The sequence below is a fragment of the Ambystoma mexicanum genome, chromosome 6p (assembly GCF_040938575.1).
Source record: "Ambystoma mexicanum isolate Mex_15411 chromosome 6p, UKY_AmexF1_1, whole genome shotgun sequence".
Taxonomy (NCBI): Eukaryota; Metazoa; Chordata; class Amphibia; order Caudata; family Ambystomatidae; genus Ambystoma; species Ambystoma mexicanum.
This window is the reverse complement of record NC_090935.1, coordinates 25,801,254-25,816,508: the sequence shown is the minus strand read 5'-3', so window position 1 is coordinate 25,816,508 and position 15,255 is coordinate 25,801,254. Positions and strand designations below refer to the sequence as shown.

General features: G+C 51.3%; 1 protein-coding gene across 3 annotated transcripts in view; it reads left to right on the top strand.

Moving 5' to 3' along the window:
- LOC138511166 (zinc finger protein 436-like) overlaps nucleotides 1-15,255 on the top strand; it is a 224,563-nt gene that overhangs the window by 68,925 nt on the left and 140,383 nt on the right. For all 3 annotated transcript variants that reach the window (XM_069626674.1, XM_069626672.1, XM_069626673.1), the window contains one exon: nucleotides 530-643. In XM_069626674.1, coding sequence (XP_069482775.1) covers nucleotides 530-643 — 114 coding nt within the window. The remainder of the gene's footprint in view (nucleotides 1-529; nucleotides 644-15,255) is intronic.

The window sequence follows — 15,255 nt, the reverse complement described above, 5'->3', positions numbered from 1 at the left end:
TGATTTCTTCATGGATTTTGTTGATTTTGTATGTTTAGCATTTTGACTCAATTAATCTGCCCTGATGACGACCCAAGCGGGTTGAAACGCGTGTAGGCGGGCAGTTTAAGTCTTGGCGGGCAGTTCAAGTCCTGGATTAAAAGTTGTTTTGCACAAACATTCATTTAAGTAATGCCTTTGCTTCACTAATGGATAGGGCAGGCTAAATAACTGCTTGTGAGCATGGTTGGTGAGGGAAACTACGTTAATTATTTTCACTCTTTCATTTGCTAGTGAGAAACCAACTGTTCCCCACTTCTGCTGCTCCTGTTTGTTTAACCTCTTTAACCAAACTAAATCAATTTGTTGGTTGCGCACATTCCAGAATTAGGTTTCTTAGGACCTCCTTTTTCATTTGCTTCTGCAAGCTATTGAGGCTGTTGAGAATTTCCTCTGTCTAGTTATAAGCTTTTCTCCCAACGCCAGGGCAGTGATGTTCTATTCATGCATCCGTCCCATTCCTGGTTTCCTTTGTATTGTCCTTGTGCAGGTTACGCTACTATCCTGCCCCAGATCCTCTCGAGAATGGAGCAAGAGCAGAATCCGCCTGCTGCAGAAGCTGAGGACTCGGAGAGAAGCGCAAGTCCAGACTCTGAAAGTACAGGTCAGCACCAGCAGACAGCATTGCAGGGAGGAGCTTGGTAGCATGTCATGCAGATGAAGTGTTCATTGATGTAGTGCCGTCTGTATGCGCAACTGCCCTCTGGTTTGAGGCACTTTTCTATAATCGCGGAACTACAGATCTTTTCTTGGATTTCAAAGGGCCTCTTATGTTATGTGTGTGGGTAATCGCAATATACTCTGCACAAGTCAGGGAATTTCTCTCGGCAATCTATTACCCCGAACCACCAGTATAGACCCAGTCGGCTCAGCGGGCTCTGGAAAGTAACCAGGAATAGGGGTCTCTCACCATTTAAGCACATTCACTCACTCATACCAATATGCTCATTCCCTCCTGTACACCAACAGACAACAGCTTTACCCCTCGATCAATTCGATCTAGCTGCACACATACCTACACTACTCCTTGAATACCTCAACAGCCTTTAGAACGCAGTTACACACCATGAAAAAATCGACCTAGCTGCACACATTTCGTACACAGGCTCCACAGCTGCCAGAATGCAGACGGAGGCCAACTACCTCACTGCACACTTTTCACTGATCTCTCAGAACAACTACACCGCTCCTAGCATTAGAATGCAGCTACTCGCTGCACTGGCTGCCCAAATACTGTGTGCACCCGAGGACTATATACTAACCTATTCTCTACACTGACCTGGACTACAGTCCCCAATGACGTTCAACCTACAGCGCCCAGAGATCATACCAATGGTATATAAGGGGCTATACAAATGCACAATAACATAACAAACTTGCCAACTTGAGGCACCTTCACATCCTGTAAACGGAGCAGGATTGTGCCTTGGGGTTGTACAGGAGAGAAGGATTGTGTTTTGGGGTTGGAGAGGAGAGAAGGATGTTGTCTTGGTGTTGTACAGGAGAGAGGGATGGTGTCTTGGGGTTGTACAGGAGAGAGGGATGGTGTCTTGGGGTTGTACAGGAGAGGGGAGAGATGGATGGTGTCTTGGGGTTGTACAGGAGAGGGGAGAGATGGATGGTGTCTTGGGGTTGTACAGGAGAGGGGAGAGAAGGATGGTGTCTTGGGGTTGTGCAGGAGAGGGTAGAGAAGGATGGTGGCTTGGGGTTGTACAGGAGAGGGGAGAGAAGGATGGTGTCTTGGGGTTGTACAGGAGAGGGGAGAGAAGGATGGTGTCTTGGGGTTGTACAGAAGAGGGGAGAGAAGGATGGTGTCTTGGGGTTGTACAGGAGAGGGGGAGAAGGATGGTGTCTTGGGGTTGTACAGGAGAGGGGAGAGAAGGATGGTGTCTTGGGGTTGTGCAGGAGAGGGGAGAGATGGATGGTGTCTTGGGGTTGTACAGGAGAGAAATATGGGGTCTCGGGGTTGTACAGGAGCGGGGAGAGACGGATGGTGTCTTGGGGTTGTACAGGAGAGAAGGATGGTGTCTTGGATTTGTACAAGCGGTGGGAGAGAAGCATGATGTCTTGGGGTTGTACAGGAGAGTGGAGGGAAGGATGGTGTCTTGGGGTTGTACAGGAGAAGGGAGAGAAGGATGGTGTCTTGGGGTTGTACAGGAGGAGGGAGAGACTGGTGGTGTCTTGGGGTTGTACAGGAGAGTGGAGAGATGGATGGTGTCTTGGGGTTGTACAGGAGAGAAGGATGGTGTCTTGGGGTTGTACAGGCGGTGGGAGAGAAGCATGGTGTCTTGGGGTTGTACAGGAGAGTGGAGAGAAGGATGGTGTATTGGGGTTGTACAGGAGAGTAGAGGGAAGGATGGTGTCTCTGGGTTGTACAGGAGAGAAGGATGGTGTCTTGGATTTGTACAGGCTTTGGGAGAGAAGCATGGTGTCTTGGGGTTGTACAGGAGAGTGGAGAGAAGGATGGTGTCTTGGGGTTGTACAGGAGAAGGGAGAGACTGATGGTATCTTGGGGCTGTACAGGAGCGGGGAGAGACGGATGGTGTCTTGGGGCTGTACAGGAGCGGGGAGAGACGGATGGTGTCTTGGGGTTGCACAGGAGAGAAGGATGGTGTCTTGGATTTGTACAGGCGGTGGGAGAGAAGCATGGTGTCTTGGGGTTTCACAGGAGAGTGGAGAGAAGGATGGTGTCTTGGGGTTGTACAGGAGAGTGGTGAGACAGATGGTGTCTTTGGGTTGTACAGGAGCGGGGAGAGAGGGATGGTGTCTTGGGGTTGTACAGGAGAGAAGGGTGGTATTTTGGATTTGTACAGGCGGTGGGAGAGAAGCATGGTGTCTTGGGTTTGTACAGGAGAGTGGAGGCAAGGATGGTGTCTTGAGGTTGTACAGGAGAGTGGAGAGAAGGATGGTGTCTTGGATTTGTACAGGTGGTGGGAGAGAAGCATGGTGTCTTGGGGTTGTACAGGAGAGTGGAGTGACGGGTGGTGTGTTGGGGTTGTACAGGAGCGGGGAGAGACTGATGGTGTCTTGGGGTTGTACAGGAGAGAAGGATGGTGTCTTGGATTTGTACAGGCAGTGTGAGAGAAGCATCATGTTTCGGGGTTGTACAGGAGCTGGGAGAGACTGATGGTGTCTTGGGGTTGTACAGGAGAGTGGAGGGAAGGATGGTGTCTTGGGGTTGTACATGAGAGTGGAGAGACGGGTGGTGTGTTGGGGTTGTACAGGAGCGGGGAGAGACGGATGGTGTCTTGGGTTTGTACAGGAGAGAAGGATGGTGTCTTGGATTTGTACAGGAGAGTGGAGGGAAGGATGGTGTCTTGGGGTTGTACAGGAGAGTGGAGAGACGGGTGGTGTGTTGGGGTTGTACAGGAGCGGGGAGAGACGGTCTTGGGGTTGTACAGGAGAGTGGAGGGAAGGATGGTGTCTTGGGGTTGTACAGGAGAGTGGAGAGACGGGTGTTGTCTTGGGGTTGTACAGGCGGTGGGAGAGGAGCATGGTGTCTCGGGGTTGTACAGGAGAGGGGGGAGACGGATGTTGTCTTGGGGTTGTACAGGCGGTGGGAGAGGAGCATGGTGTCTCGGGGTTGTACAGGGGAGAGGCGCTTAAGTCTTGTTTGGAAATTGCGTGCAGCGTTTCATAGTTTTGAAGGCACCATGGCATTGGGAATGGGCATTCCAATTCACATATTCATGGCTCTGTAAATGGACTTGTAGAAACATTATATTTTTCAATGCCGTGCTACATGTCCGGTTCTGTATGTAATTTGCTTGTAGGGCTCTGCCCAGGGATAAGTGGCGACAGTTATGCAGAGCAAATGTCTATTTGGCTTACTGTGAGCCAGCACTGAAGCTAAATAGCTCGGCTGATGTACTCGGGGCAGTGAGAAGCTGGGCTGAGAAATTGTGCGCCACTTGTACAATGTTTACTGATTGCAGGCCGTATAGATTAGGGGGGGGAAAGCAACATTCTTGTTTAAAAATTGTGTGCGGCTTTTTATACTTTTGAAGGTGTAAATAAGTAATCTGTGAATGGGACACTGGGACATATACTGTAGGAATGTCTACCTTACTCCTTTCCCTAGATGTGGCACGCACAGTAGTATTCCCGGTTTCAATGAAAAGCACCTTTCTTGCCACTGTACTGTTTTTCCATTCGACTCAGATGCTGGCAGTTAATGGTGTCTAAGAATTCACCGTACTTTCTTTGAAGCATCTGTAATCTCTGCTACGGCAGTACCTGCACTTTTCTGCAAACCCTGTATCTTTGTGGCTGGACCATAGCCGTGCCTTCCCTCTGAAGGCTTTCTGCTTGTCTCTACTGCATTGTACCATGAGAAACCAGAAGACGCAAGCTACGTTCTAGTACTGTTTGGACTTTACAGCTCATTTTCACAATAAAAGCAAACACTTAAAATTTTGTTTTTTTTAAAAAAGTGTTTATACCCCATTGGATAACATTTTGTTTTGCCACAGATTCTAAACCACTGCATTCTCAATGTCAATGGTTTTCCTGAGCATTTAGTGACTTCTGTCGTTCCCCCCCTTTGAAGACTAACCTTTAGAAGCTACTTCCCTAATCTGCATTTCCTGGACTGTGGGGCTGGTTCATTTGTCCCCATGTTTAGAGTAAAATCAGTGACCCGGCATACATTGAGTTTGTATTGTTTTTAGGCAAAGTTGTGTTATCTTTTCAGAGATGGTTTCATAGTCGGCCCCTGCTCATCTTTAGGTAGGGCGAGAGTGCAGAAATCTCATGCTCTTCCTGAGAAATGTTGTCCAGATCTGCAGACAGGCCCCTGTGTGAAGCGGTTCGCTTAGTTGCATTCGATTGGTGTTGTTTCAGGAGCTGTTATCTAATCACTGATGCCTGCAGTGGTCTTGTGCTCTAGCTGGATGTCGTGGTGGAAAAAGCAAAGGCTTCCAAGCGGTCTCGGTACAGCGGGTTTGCCAGAGAAAGGGAGTGGATCGTCCCTTCTACATGCAAAGGTGGATGCAGCGTCACAAACTGGAAATACAGTTCAGTTGAATTCTAGGTAGTTTTATGAATGAAGGGTAGCCATGTTGAAATTGGAGCACACATCTTTTTCTTTTGCTGGTTTAGGTTTGTTTTTGTTTGGCTGGCTGGACTTTCTTTCATGAGGAAGTTCTGCAGTCTCATTTTATGCATTTTCCTCTTTCTTTTTGGGGTTTCTCATTTGGTTGGCTGGTCAGAGGGGCTACTGCTGTGCCCCTTGCCACTACATCCTTTTTTGCAATCCTTTAAAGAGTAAGTGGTTGTGGGACACCTATAGCGCTCCCAGGCCCAGCGGTGCTCTTTCAGCATCCCCGTTATCCCAGTTTCATGCTGTCACCCTACATGTGTTTTAGGAGGGTGGCAGCTATTTACATAGTTTTGGCTTCACCAGGGGTGCAAGACTGTGCACTGCATTAGTAGCCCATCCATTGGGGTCATTGTAGGACAGGTGGGGCCAATGAGAGACCCTACATAGGGACCATTTGGTGGGGGGAGGGGGTGTATGTGGAAGCTCCCTTTGCGGACTGTAACACTTTTTTTCCTCTCTGAGGTAAGTAAAAATGCCTTTTTTTCAGTAAAGGGAATTAAAAAAATCGATTTCGAAAGATGGGGTGTAGATTCTTAAAGGAATAGTGCGCTCAAAAATGTTATTAACCCAAGCGTTCGGGCATATGGTTTTAAGCAAACTGTGATCAATCGTAAAAATATTTCCTATGCACCTTACCCTAGTTTTCTGCACTTTTACACATTCGATATCAAGGAGCAAGGCGCAGCCATCTTGTGCCAATCTTATCCATGGATCGATCGTCCAAAGTTCAAGTGTCCTCACGGCTCTAAATCATATCCCCCGCCCCTGAAGCTGACATCACTATCCCTTGCGATATTCTCCACCTATTTTCATGACGTTAGTGAGCAGCATAGCCAAACGTGCCCAGTCAACACCTACCTCTTAACGTCAGTTGACGCAGAACCCGGAATATCAACACACATCCTCTCACAGCACAGCGCATCCCAAATCGGAATAGAAAATATATTTTTAAAGGAAACATCAATACTCTGCAATTTACAATGTGCTTTTATTTCATTAAAAACGCTCTGGGAACATCTGCTGAATTCGATTTACCACCAATTTCTTTTATGTCCTTAGGTTAGTGCACCAAAACATTATCATGAGGCACAGTGTTCTTCTTTTGGGAGAAGATGCGCATTCGACGCACCTTGAATCGCAAGGCTTCGGCATGAGCTGCTTGCTAGACCACCATAAATGATGACATGTTGCTCCCTTGTCGCTAGTACCGCCAAAGGGCATATCGGTCCCGGGAGATCGTCCCACATCAGCGTAATGGAAATCCACCGTTTAGGCGTATCTACCACTGCTGGCTGAAGAAACCATCTGTCGGTATATGGAAGCGATGGCATACACAGAACGGCAAAATGTAGCTGTGTAGAAAACATAATATTTTTTAGTAGCCATTCTTTATTCAAATGTATCCATTTACCCTGTAATTCTGCACCGGGTCAAACCTAATAACGAACACAAACCACAAACAATGGAAACGCACAAAACACATCAGGGAAAGTTTGAGTCTACGATGTGCTTGAGAGGTTAGCGCTGTGGAGTATGTATAGCTCACAATTGGATGCAGAAGCTGACAGAAAAATTCAAACACATAGACAGCATTATAACAGAATATTTGCAAAGAACTTGGGGTTGATGTCCCTAAGTTCCCTGGGGGAGCCAAGACGCGGACTCCATGCTCACTGTGCTTAGAGAGGCACAGGTCCACCTCACTGATGAGGCACAACAAGGCTGAAACTCGTGTATGGGGTTGCTGTAGGTACGCATTTCGGTGCTGGACTGCCCATGTGGCCAGGACAAATACTGATATGCAAATGGTTATTTCCCACCTGTGAAAGGTACATTGAGCAAAAGGCGATGGTTGCGGACACTCAGTTTGAATAATGCACATAGCAGGTTATTATGCAATGTTCTTTTTTTGAGAGGGGCGCCTGCTACCTTATTTAAAAATGTAACGGAACTGGCCATATGAAATTTCGACAAGCGAACCATGTCCCCTTGGAAAATATTCTGCACCCGGCACATCCAATAATACAACGCTAATAGCACACACTGATATACCATGGGACGAAGTGGTTTAGATATCACTAGCCTGCATACAGGTTTGTTTTTGTGGGTCGTCGATGAATAATCGTCAAAATATGCTCCAACTAACAACCCATAACAATGTAAGCAAGCAATACCTGTCAGAAAATTAAACTTTTACTCGTTAGTCTATAAACTTGTCTTTAAACTTAATAGTTAAATTTACATTATATTTAGTAGTTCCATTTTCTTGGTGTAACGCAGTGTGTCCGGTCAGAACAACGGTTTGATAGATTGAAAATAAATATTCCAATGTCCAGTTTTAATTTAGTGAATCTTATCATTTTTGCGGGCAGTTGATCCTTTCCGTCCTTCAAGCCAGAGCGAATCCTCCCTTCCGTCCAAGGTCAAATAACAATTGAAGCTTCTTTAGAGCATATATGCCTGGTAGGTTTGTTTTTGTGAAGGAAAACCATAAATCTAAAACCTATTCTACAAGACTCGTCGGTGTGAACTCCCAACAAGCAACATCAGACAAAGTGACCTTCACTCCATGGGAGCAATGAGCCCGGGCGACCAAAGTGGCATTCCAAATATGTTTGAAAAATAAACAAATTGTTTGCTGGCATCCACCAGTTACACTGAAGGTCAGTAAAACTGATAATATAAACCACTAAAAGTCTGGTGTAACCTAAGATTCCATTTGGATATGGATATATTATTGCATTTATAACGCCCTAATGCACAAGTGCTTCAAGGTGCGACGAAGCAATGCAGGGGGAAAAAAGGGAAGACCGAGACAACATGACATATGTAATAACCAAGGGGGTGAGGCATAGCCAACCACCCGCGATATTCCGTTACACCACACCCCATCGCAAATAACACATACAATATAGTTTCAAGCCCAGCATTAGAAAACGGTTTTGAAATGGTCCGAAAGACATCTTTCTACTAGGCCCGAAAATCCATCTCTCTGTACAAATGCAGCTCTCCCATCACCAGCGCCTCGCTCAGCCAGCCCACACATCTCCCCATTGCCACATCGGCGCGTGCCCTGTTCTCGTGGAGGAATGTGCTCTGCGGTTAACGTGCAACACTGATAAGTCATAAATCCAAGTGCCCATTCATCTCCACTAAACTTCCCGTGCACTAACAACATCCACCCCGGCAGGCCTGAGCCCACCAGCTCAGACCCTGCAGTTCCTTTCATGCTGATATCCATCTGACACTCCCGTGCCCTAATCAGTCAAGGACCCACATCACAGCACTAATCCCATGTAGTAATATATTCTCCCGAAACGCAACATACATCTACCTATATCCTGAGGACCCAAGCAGGGCAGATAACGCAAGTACAGTTGAGGGGGAAAGGGGAAAAGAGCGGGGCAAAAAGTTGACAAAGGCCATCAAAGCCAGAGCCATGCACTGCATGTGTGGATGTGGTTTGGGCCTAGTTTAGGGATTTACAGACACCTAGCAACCACAGACATGTATTTTATCGTTCGAGGACCAGTAATATAAATCAAGGGAAGGCAAAAGATATAAATTAATCATAAACTGGATTAAATCTGCATAATTAAACACTTCTTAATACTTGATGACAAATTGATGACAAATTCTTGGAAACTGCTCTCGATGGCCTTGGCTATTGAAACTTGCCTGTCAGTGGCGATGAGGTCCATTTGCATTCCCCTCGATTGAAGATGTTCACGGGATTTTAGGAAACAATGTTTCTCCATGGCCACTGAGGATTTACATTAGGACACATGCACAATCTACGCACTCACAATTATTTTAGTTTCCATGTCTTGGAAGTGGTATGTGCAGTACTTTGCTGAAAATCTGGGGCTGTCACACTGTCCGTCACCAGATGGGCATAACCAATTGCCAGAGAATGTGCTTTCAATTGACATCTGTTCAATTTTCCAGGTTTGACTAATAGCGGGGAATAATAATTCCCTTTCGATATATGTAGTACTGGGTATTCTCAAGGAACTGAACTCTCACAAATTGACAAACTGGACATCTTACTGAAAGTCAAGCCACTGAAAAGTAAAGCTGCTGAATATAGATTTCCAGCTGGCACTTTGCCCAGCATCGGTTGAGCGGACCATGAAAATGTATCATGGAGGTGGATACAGCTAGCTTGGATTTTCAGGTTTGTGCCTTGTAATACATGAGACACAAGCACCAATGGCTGCCCGCATATTTTCCCCCTCAATATATGGACACATTTCAGCATCGGTATACCAGGCAGCTGTCGAATAAAATGTATTTTTGCTCCTTTATTAGCCAATCGTCCTGCATGAATGTGGTTTGTGACTCAACTGTGGTGGACAAAACACCCAAACTAGCCAAACTGAAGTTGAGATCTTTGGCAAGTTCATCTGTCAAATGCGTTGAAGCATCAGCCTGTTAGTTCAGCTTGTGTTTTTTACACACGAATTGGAGAAACCATCAAATTTGAATGTTTATTGGGTGGACCTTATTTTGCGGGTGTAGATTGTGTCAAGTGCGAGGAATTCCAATGCATCGACATTATATTCAGTTTCATCTTTTCGAGTTCTCACATTGTAGCAATGGTCCAAGAACACTTTGCTGGCTTCGCCGGTCAAATTCAATTCAGTTTCAGGCCATTGGGCATAAGCATCACAAGTCTGCTTATTGAATGGACCACGCTGCGCCTCAAATAGTAGTTGCTCCATGGTGAAATCTGTTTGGCAAGCGACATCTTTGGTTTCATTTGTTGTCTGTGTCTTTTTACTACCTTTCTTTCTCCAGCATGGGGTCTGGCATGGATTCACATGCTCATGAATATTCCCCGTCGTCAGGCTGGGAATCCTCGGTAAAGAAAAAACCAGTATCAGTTTCGTTTCTGATCTGTCTTTCGTAGTAATAACCAATCACTGGTCTCTGCGTCATACTGACCACAGCCAATGACTGCCCTCTACCTAAGCACCGCCTCTGGCAGCCATCTTCAGATTTTTACCGCACGTTCATGTGTTGGGATCCTCGTGCTATTGCTCTCGAGCGTTAGTGCTATTTTTTCGCGCTTTTTCACAAAAACTTCGATTCTTTCGGTCAAAAGAGCCTCAAGCTCCACCGATCCTACATCCGATCAACGGGGACCCGTGTCGGATTCATCTGTGCCCCTCAAGGGTGAAGATTTCGTCGAGCTACACTTCGGAGGACTCCAGAAGCTTCTCAGGCCCGGTCTCGGAGATGGCCCAGGAGAAGGGAAGCTCGACGCCCGGAAAGCTGTTCAGGGGCTGCCCTGGATGCCAGCTGCAGAACGTCTTCAAGGAGGACGAACACTCTTTCTGCCTTTACTGCCTTCATGGGGACAAGACGCACGTGGAGAAGGACTGTGCGTTTTGCGGCAACATGTCGGAACGGACCATGAAGGACCGCCATCAACGTCTCGCCAGCTGGCTGGAGGGTAAGAGCCCGTCTGGCGAGAAGAAGAAGAAATCTGAGCGGTCTTCTAAGACCTTTGAGGGCGCCCCGGCGACGGGGGCCCAACATAAGGCCAAGCACCGCGAGTCCGCTGGCACCGGGAGCGCCGAACGGTCGGGCTCTACGGGCGCCAGGCAGGGCGCACCCTCCCCGGCACCATCAACCACGAGCCAACGCTCTGGGTCGGGTAAGAGGAAGGCCGAGCACCCGGCGAAGCTCCTGGAGAGACCCCGGTCGAGCTCTAAGGCAGAGGAGGAGCGTGGCAGTGCCCCCTCCCTCAAGGATAAGGCGGTGAGCGCACCTAAGGTGGTGAAGGCCTTGATCCATTCGACCAAGCCCTCTATCGAAACGGTCGCGGCGGCCCTGGCCCAGCCTGTGGAGGCTGCACCAGTGGTGGCGGCCTCGGGGCCCAGAATCTCCCTGCCTCCTCGGAGGGAGTCTTCTTTCGTGCCCATCGATAGGACCCCCGTGAAACCCTCCGTGGGGAAGAAGGGGGGGCAGGGCGTCGTCGTAGATTCGGCCTCAACCTCAGAAGAGGAACTGATCGAGGTCTTAAGCCACGGCCTAGGCGTGGAACAAGACCAGCCCGTCGGAATGGGCCCCGACGCAGGTGACGACGACGACATCGTCGAGGATACCGACGGGGCCCCTGCTCGCCCGTCGGATTCCCCTCTGCCAGCGCCGCAAGACAACTCAGCGGCCATTTTGTTGGCTATACAGTCCTTATGCTCCGAGATAAGGACGAGACTACCGTTACCGACGGAGGAACCTCTCCCGTCGGGGGATCCAGAACCGGGACCTTCTGGTGTTCCCCCTACCAAGAAAAGAAGGATCCATCCACCGCCTCCTTTTCAACCGTCGCGCCCCGTCCAGCCCTCCTCCCCGTCCACCCGAGGGGATGATACGGGGACTGACACGGCAGCGACGGGTACGGACGACGAGGCATACGACGAGGATTTTCCGTCGTCGCCTCCCACCAGGGCTTCTCCGCCCGACGAGATTGGATCGTTCCACTCAATGATCGCCAGGGCATCCGAGCTTTTCCAACTCTGCCCTGAGGAGAAGAAAAAGGAAGGCTTCCTTTACCAACGGCGCGAGGCCAAGAGGAAGACGGTCCTCGCAGTGCCTCTGTTAGACGACATTTGGGATGAGGGCCTTTCCCTCCTCAAGAACCCTTCCACGACGCCAGCGAAAAGAGACCGGTACGAGAAAAAGTACCGGGTCCCGGACTCGGCCCCCCTATGCCTCCGGGCGCAGCCTACCCCGGACTCCGTCGTCTCCGCGGCAGCCAGGAAGAAAGCGGGGGGGGTGCGGCCTCCACGTCGACTTCCCCGCCGGACGGCGAGGGAAAGAAATTGGATGCCATGGGACGCAGAGTCATCTCGTCGGCGGCGACGACGATTAAAGCGGCCAACGCCTTGGCTATCGTGGCCCACTACGACAGGGAACTCTGGTACAAGATAGCTCCCCTGCTGGATTTTCTGCCGGACGACAAGAGGGCGGAGGCCCTTGAGATCCTGCAGGAAGGTGAGGTGGCCTCGGACCACGCCATCACCGTGGCGACGGACATCGCCGACACTGGGTTCCGCCAGATGGGCAACGGCGTTTGCCTTCGACGTCGCGGATGGCTCAAGGCGACGGACTTTCGGCAGGACGTCCAGACCAGGGTCCTGGACATGCCCTTCGACGGGAACAACCTGTTTGGGAAGACAGTGGACGATTCCCTTCAGGCCATCAAGGCGGATACTGAGACGGCCCGGGCCCTTGGAGTACTGCAGCAACGGCGGACGCCCTTTCGGAGCGGCGGAGGCAAGGGCGCCTCCAAAGGTTCCGGCGGCGGTTTCGCTTCCTACCGTCAAGCGGCCCGCTCGTCGTCGCAAGAGGCCTACAGAGGACGAGGCAAGTCCGGCGGACCCCGCCGTCGTCGCCAAGGAGGCCAAGGCGGCAAGGCCGCGTCCAAGCAGGATTGAACCGGCCGTGGGGTCGGGCCCCCACCGAAGCACCCCGGTGGGAGGCCGGCTGGCGGGCTTCGTCAGCGTGTGGGAGTCCATCTCCTCCGACCGCTGGGTGCTGGACGCCCTGGCCCGGGGCCACGCGCTCGAGTTTCAAAGAAGGTGCCCGCGCGTCCCCCCCGTGGCCAGGAAAGAACTTCACGTCCCTCAACTTCTCCTGGAGGTAAAGGCGATGCTCAGAAAGGGCGCCATCGAACTCGTCCCAAAGAGGCTTCGGGGCTCCGGAGTCTACTCGCGTTACTTCCTCGTGAAGAAGAAGACGGGAGGATGGCGCCCCATCCTGGACCTGCGACGCCTGAACAAGTTCATCAAGGCGCAGAAGTTCCGGATGGTCACCCTCCAGCACGTCCTGGGTCAGCTGGAGGAAGGAGACTTCCTATCGTCGTTGGATTTGGAGGATGCCTACTTCCACATTCCCATCCTGAAGGGACACCGAAAATTCCTCAGATTCGTGGTCCAAGGGCGTCATTACCAGTTCAAAGCCCTTCCCTTCGGACTACGGTCGGCACCCAGGGTTTTCACCAAGTGCCTCGCACCGGTGGCGGCGCAGCTGCGCCGCGAGGGGATTCACGTCTACCCCTACCTGGACGACTGGCTCATCCGCGCCAAGACGAGGGAGCTCGCCGTGGTCCACACGGCAAGGACCGTCCAACTCCTCACGGACCTGGGATTCTCCGTGAACTACGCCAAATCCCACCTGGTGCCCGCGCAAGTCGCACTGTTTCTGGGAGCGAGGCTCGACACAGTGTCCCTTCTGGCCTCCCCGTCGGAGGAGAGGACCAGGACCATCTTGGGCAAGGTGCAACGGATGTTGGTGGCCGACGCGGCCAAGGTGAGGTCCATCAAATCCCTCCTCGGGATGATGTCTTCCTGCATCTACCTCATTCCCATGTGCAGGCTCCGGATGCGCCCGTTGCAAGAGTTCCTGGATGCGCGCTGGATCCAGACGACGGGCAGCTTCGAGGAAAGGATCAAGCTCGACGAGAGTTTCCGACGAGCGATACGGTGGTGGGGCACCCGCGCGCATCTGACGGCGGGCATGGACTTCCAGACCCCAGCCCACCAGGTGACTGTGACCACGGATGCCTCCCTAGAAGGGTGGGGAGCGCACACCGAAAATCTGCACTCAAGGGGACTCTGGCTCCCGACGGAGAAGTCCCTGCATATCAACGTCCTGGAGCTCCGTGCAGTGTTTTGGGCCCTCAGGTCCTTCCTTCCGTCCCTCAAGGGCAAGGTGGTGAGGATCTTCACCGACAACACCACCACCATGTTTTACATCAGGAAACAGGGCGGAACCAGGTCCCCAGCGCTGTCCAAGGAGGCGCAGGACCTGTGGCATTGGGCCGTCGCCCAAGGGATTCTTCTGGTGCCGTTTCATCTGGCAGGGATAAAAAACACCATCGCCGACTCACTCAGCAGGGAGCTGCGCTCGTGCCACGAGTGGGAACTACGGCAGGATCTGGTGGATCGCCTCTTCCGACGGTGGGGCACACCCCAGATCGACCTGTTCGCGACGGCGACGAACACCAAGTGCCGGAGGTTCGCCAGCAGGTTTCCCCAGACGAGGAGCATGGGCGATGCTTTCTCGTTCCCCTGGGAGGGCCTGTTCCTCTACGCGTTCCCTCCCTTGCCTCTGCTAATCCGGCTCGTCAACCAGCTCAAGAGGTCACGGTGCAGGATGATCCTCGTCGCACCTGCGTGGCCGAGGCAGATATGGTTCCCGGACCTTCTGGACTTGTCGGCGTCCCCGCCAATCAAGCTGCCGGCGGACGCGGATCTACTCTCCAGGGAAGGAGGCGCCATCCTCCACCACGACCCGAAGTCGCTGAACTTGCAGGCCTGGCTCCTGCAGCGCTAGAGTTTGGAGGATACGACATACCGGCCGATTGCAGAGAGGTTCTTGCAAAGGCCAGGGCGTCCTCGACTCTTAAATGCTACGGACACAAATGGAAGAGGTTCTCTGTCTGGTGCCACGCACAGAAGATTAACCCTCTACGGATTACGGCTCCCCAAGTGCTGCCGTACCTGCTGACGCTGGCCAAAGCTGGTCTGGCACACGCGTCCATCAAGATTCATCTTGCTGCGATCTCCCGATACACCAGAACCACGGGCCGGACGTCCTTGTGGTCTCATCGTCTGGTGAAAGAGTTCATGAAGGGACTGTTCAGATCGTTCCCGCCGGTGAAGGCTCCGGCCCCGGCGTGGGAGCTCAACGTGGTGCTGACCAAACTCATGGGACCTCCGTTCGAGCCTCTGCACTCGGCCCCGTTGAAGTTTCTATCGTGGAAAACAGCTTTTCTCGTGGCCATCACCTCCGCACGACGAGTGGGAGAGATCCAGGCCCTTTCCTGCAAGGCCCCGTACTTGACTTTCCACGACACGAGGGTAGTGCTCAGGACGCACCCATCCTTCATGCCCAAGGTACCGTCGGACTTTCATCTCAACGAACCCTTGGTGTTACCTGTGTTCTTCCCGTCGCCTTCGTCGCCGGCTGAGAGGACTTTGCACTCGCTGGATCGCTAGCTAGAGCGCTGAAGTTCTACGTGGACCGCACGAAAGGTTTTCGGAAGACGTCACAACTCTTTGTGAACTTTGGACCTGTCAATCAGGGGAAGGCTCTCTCGAAGG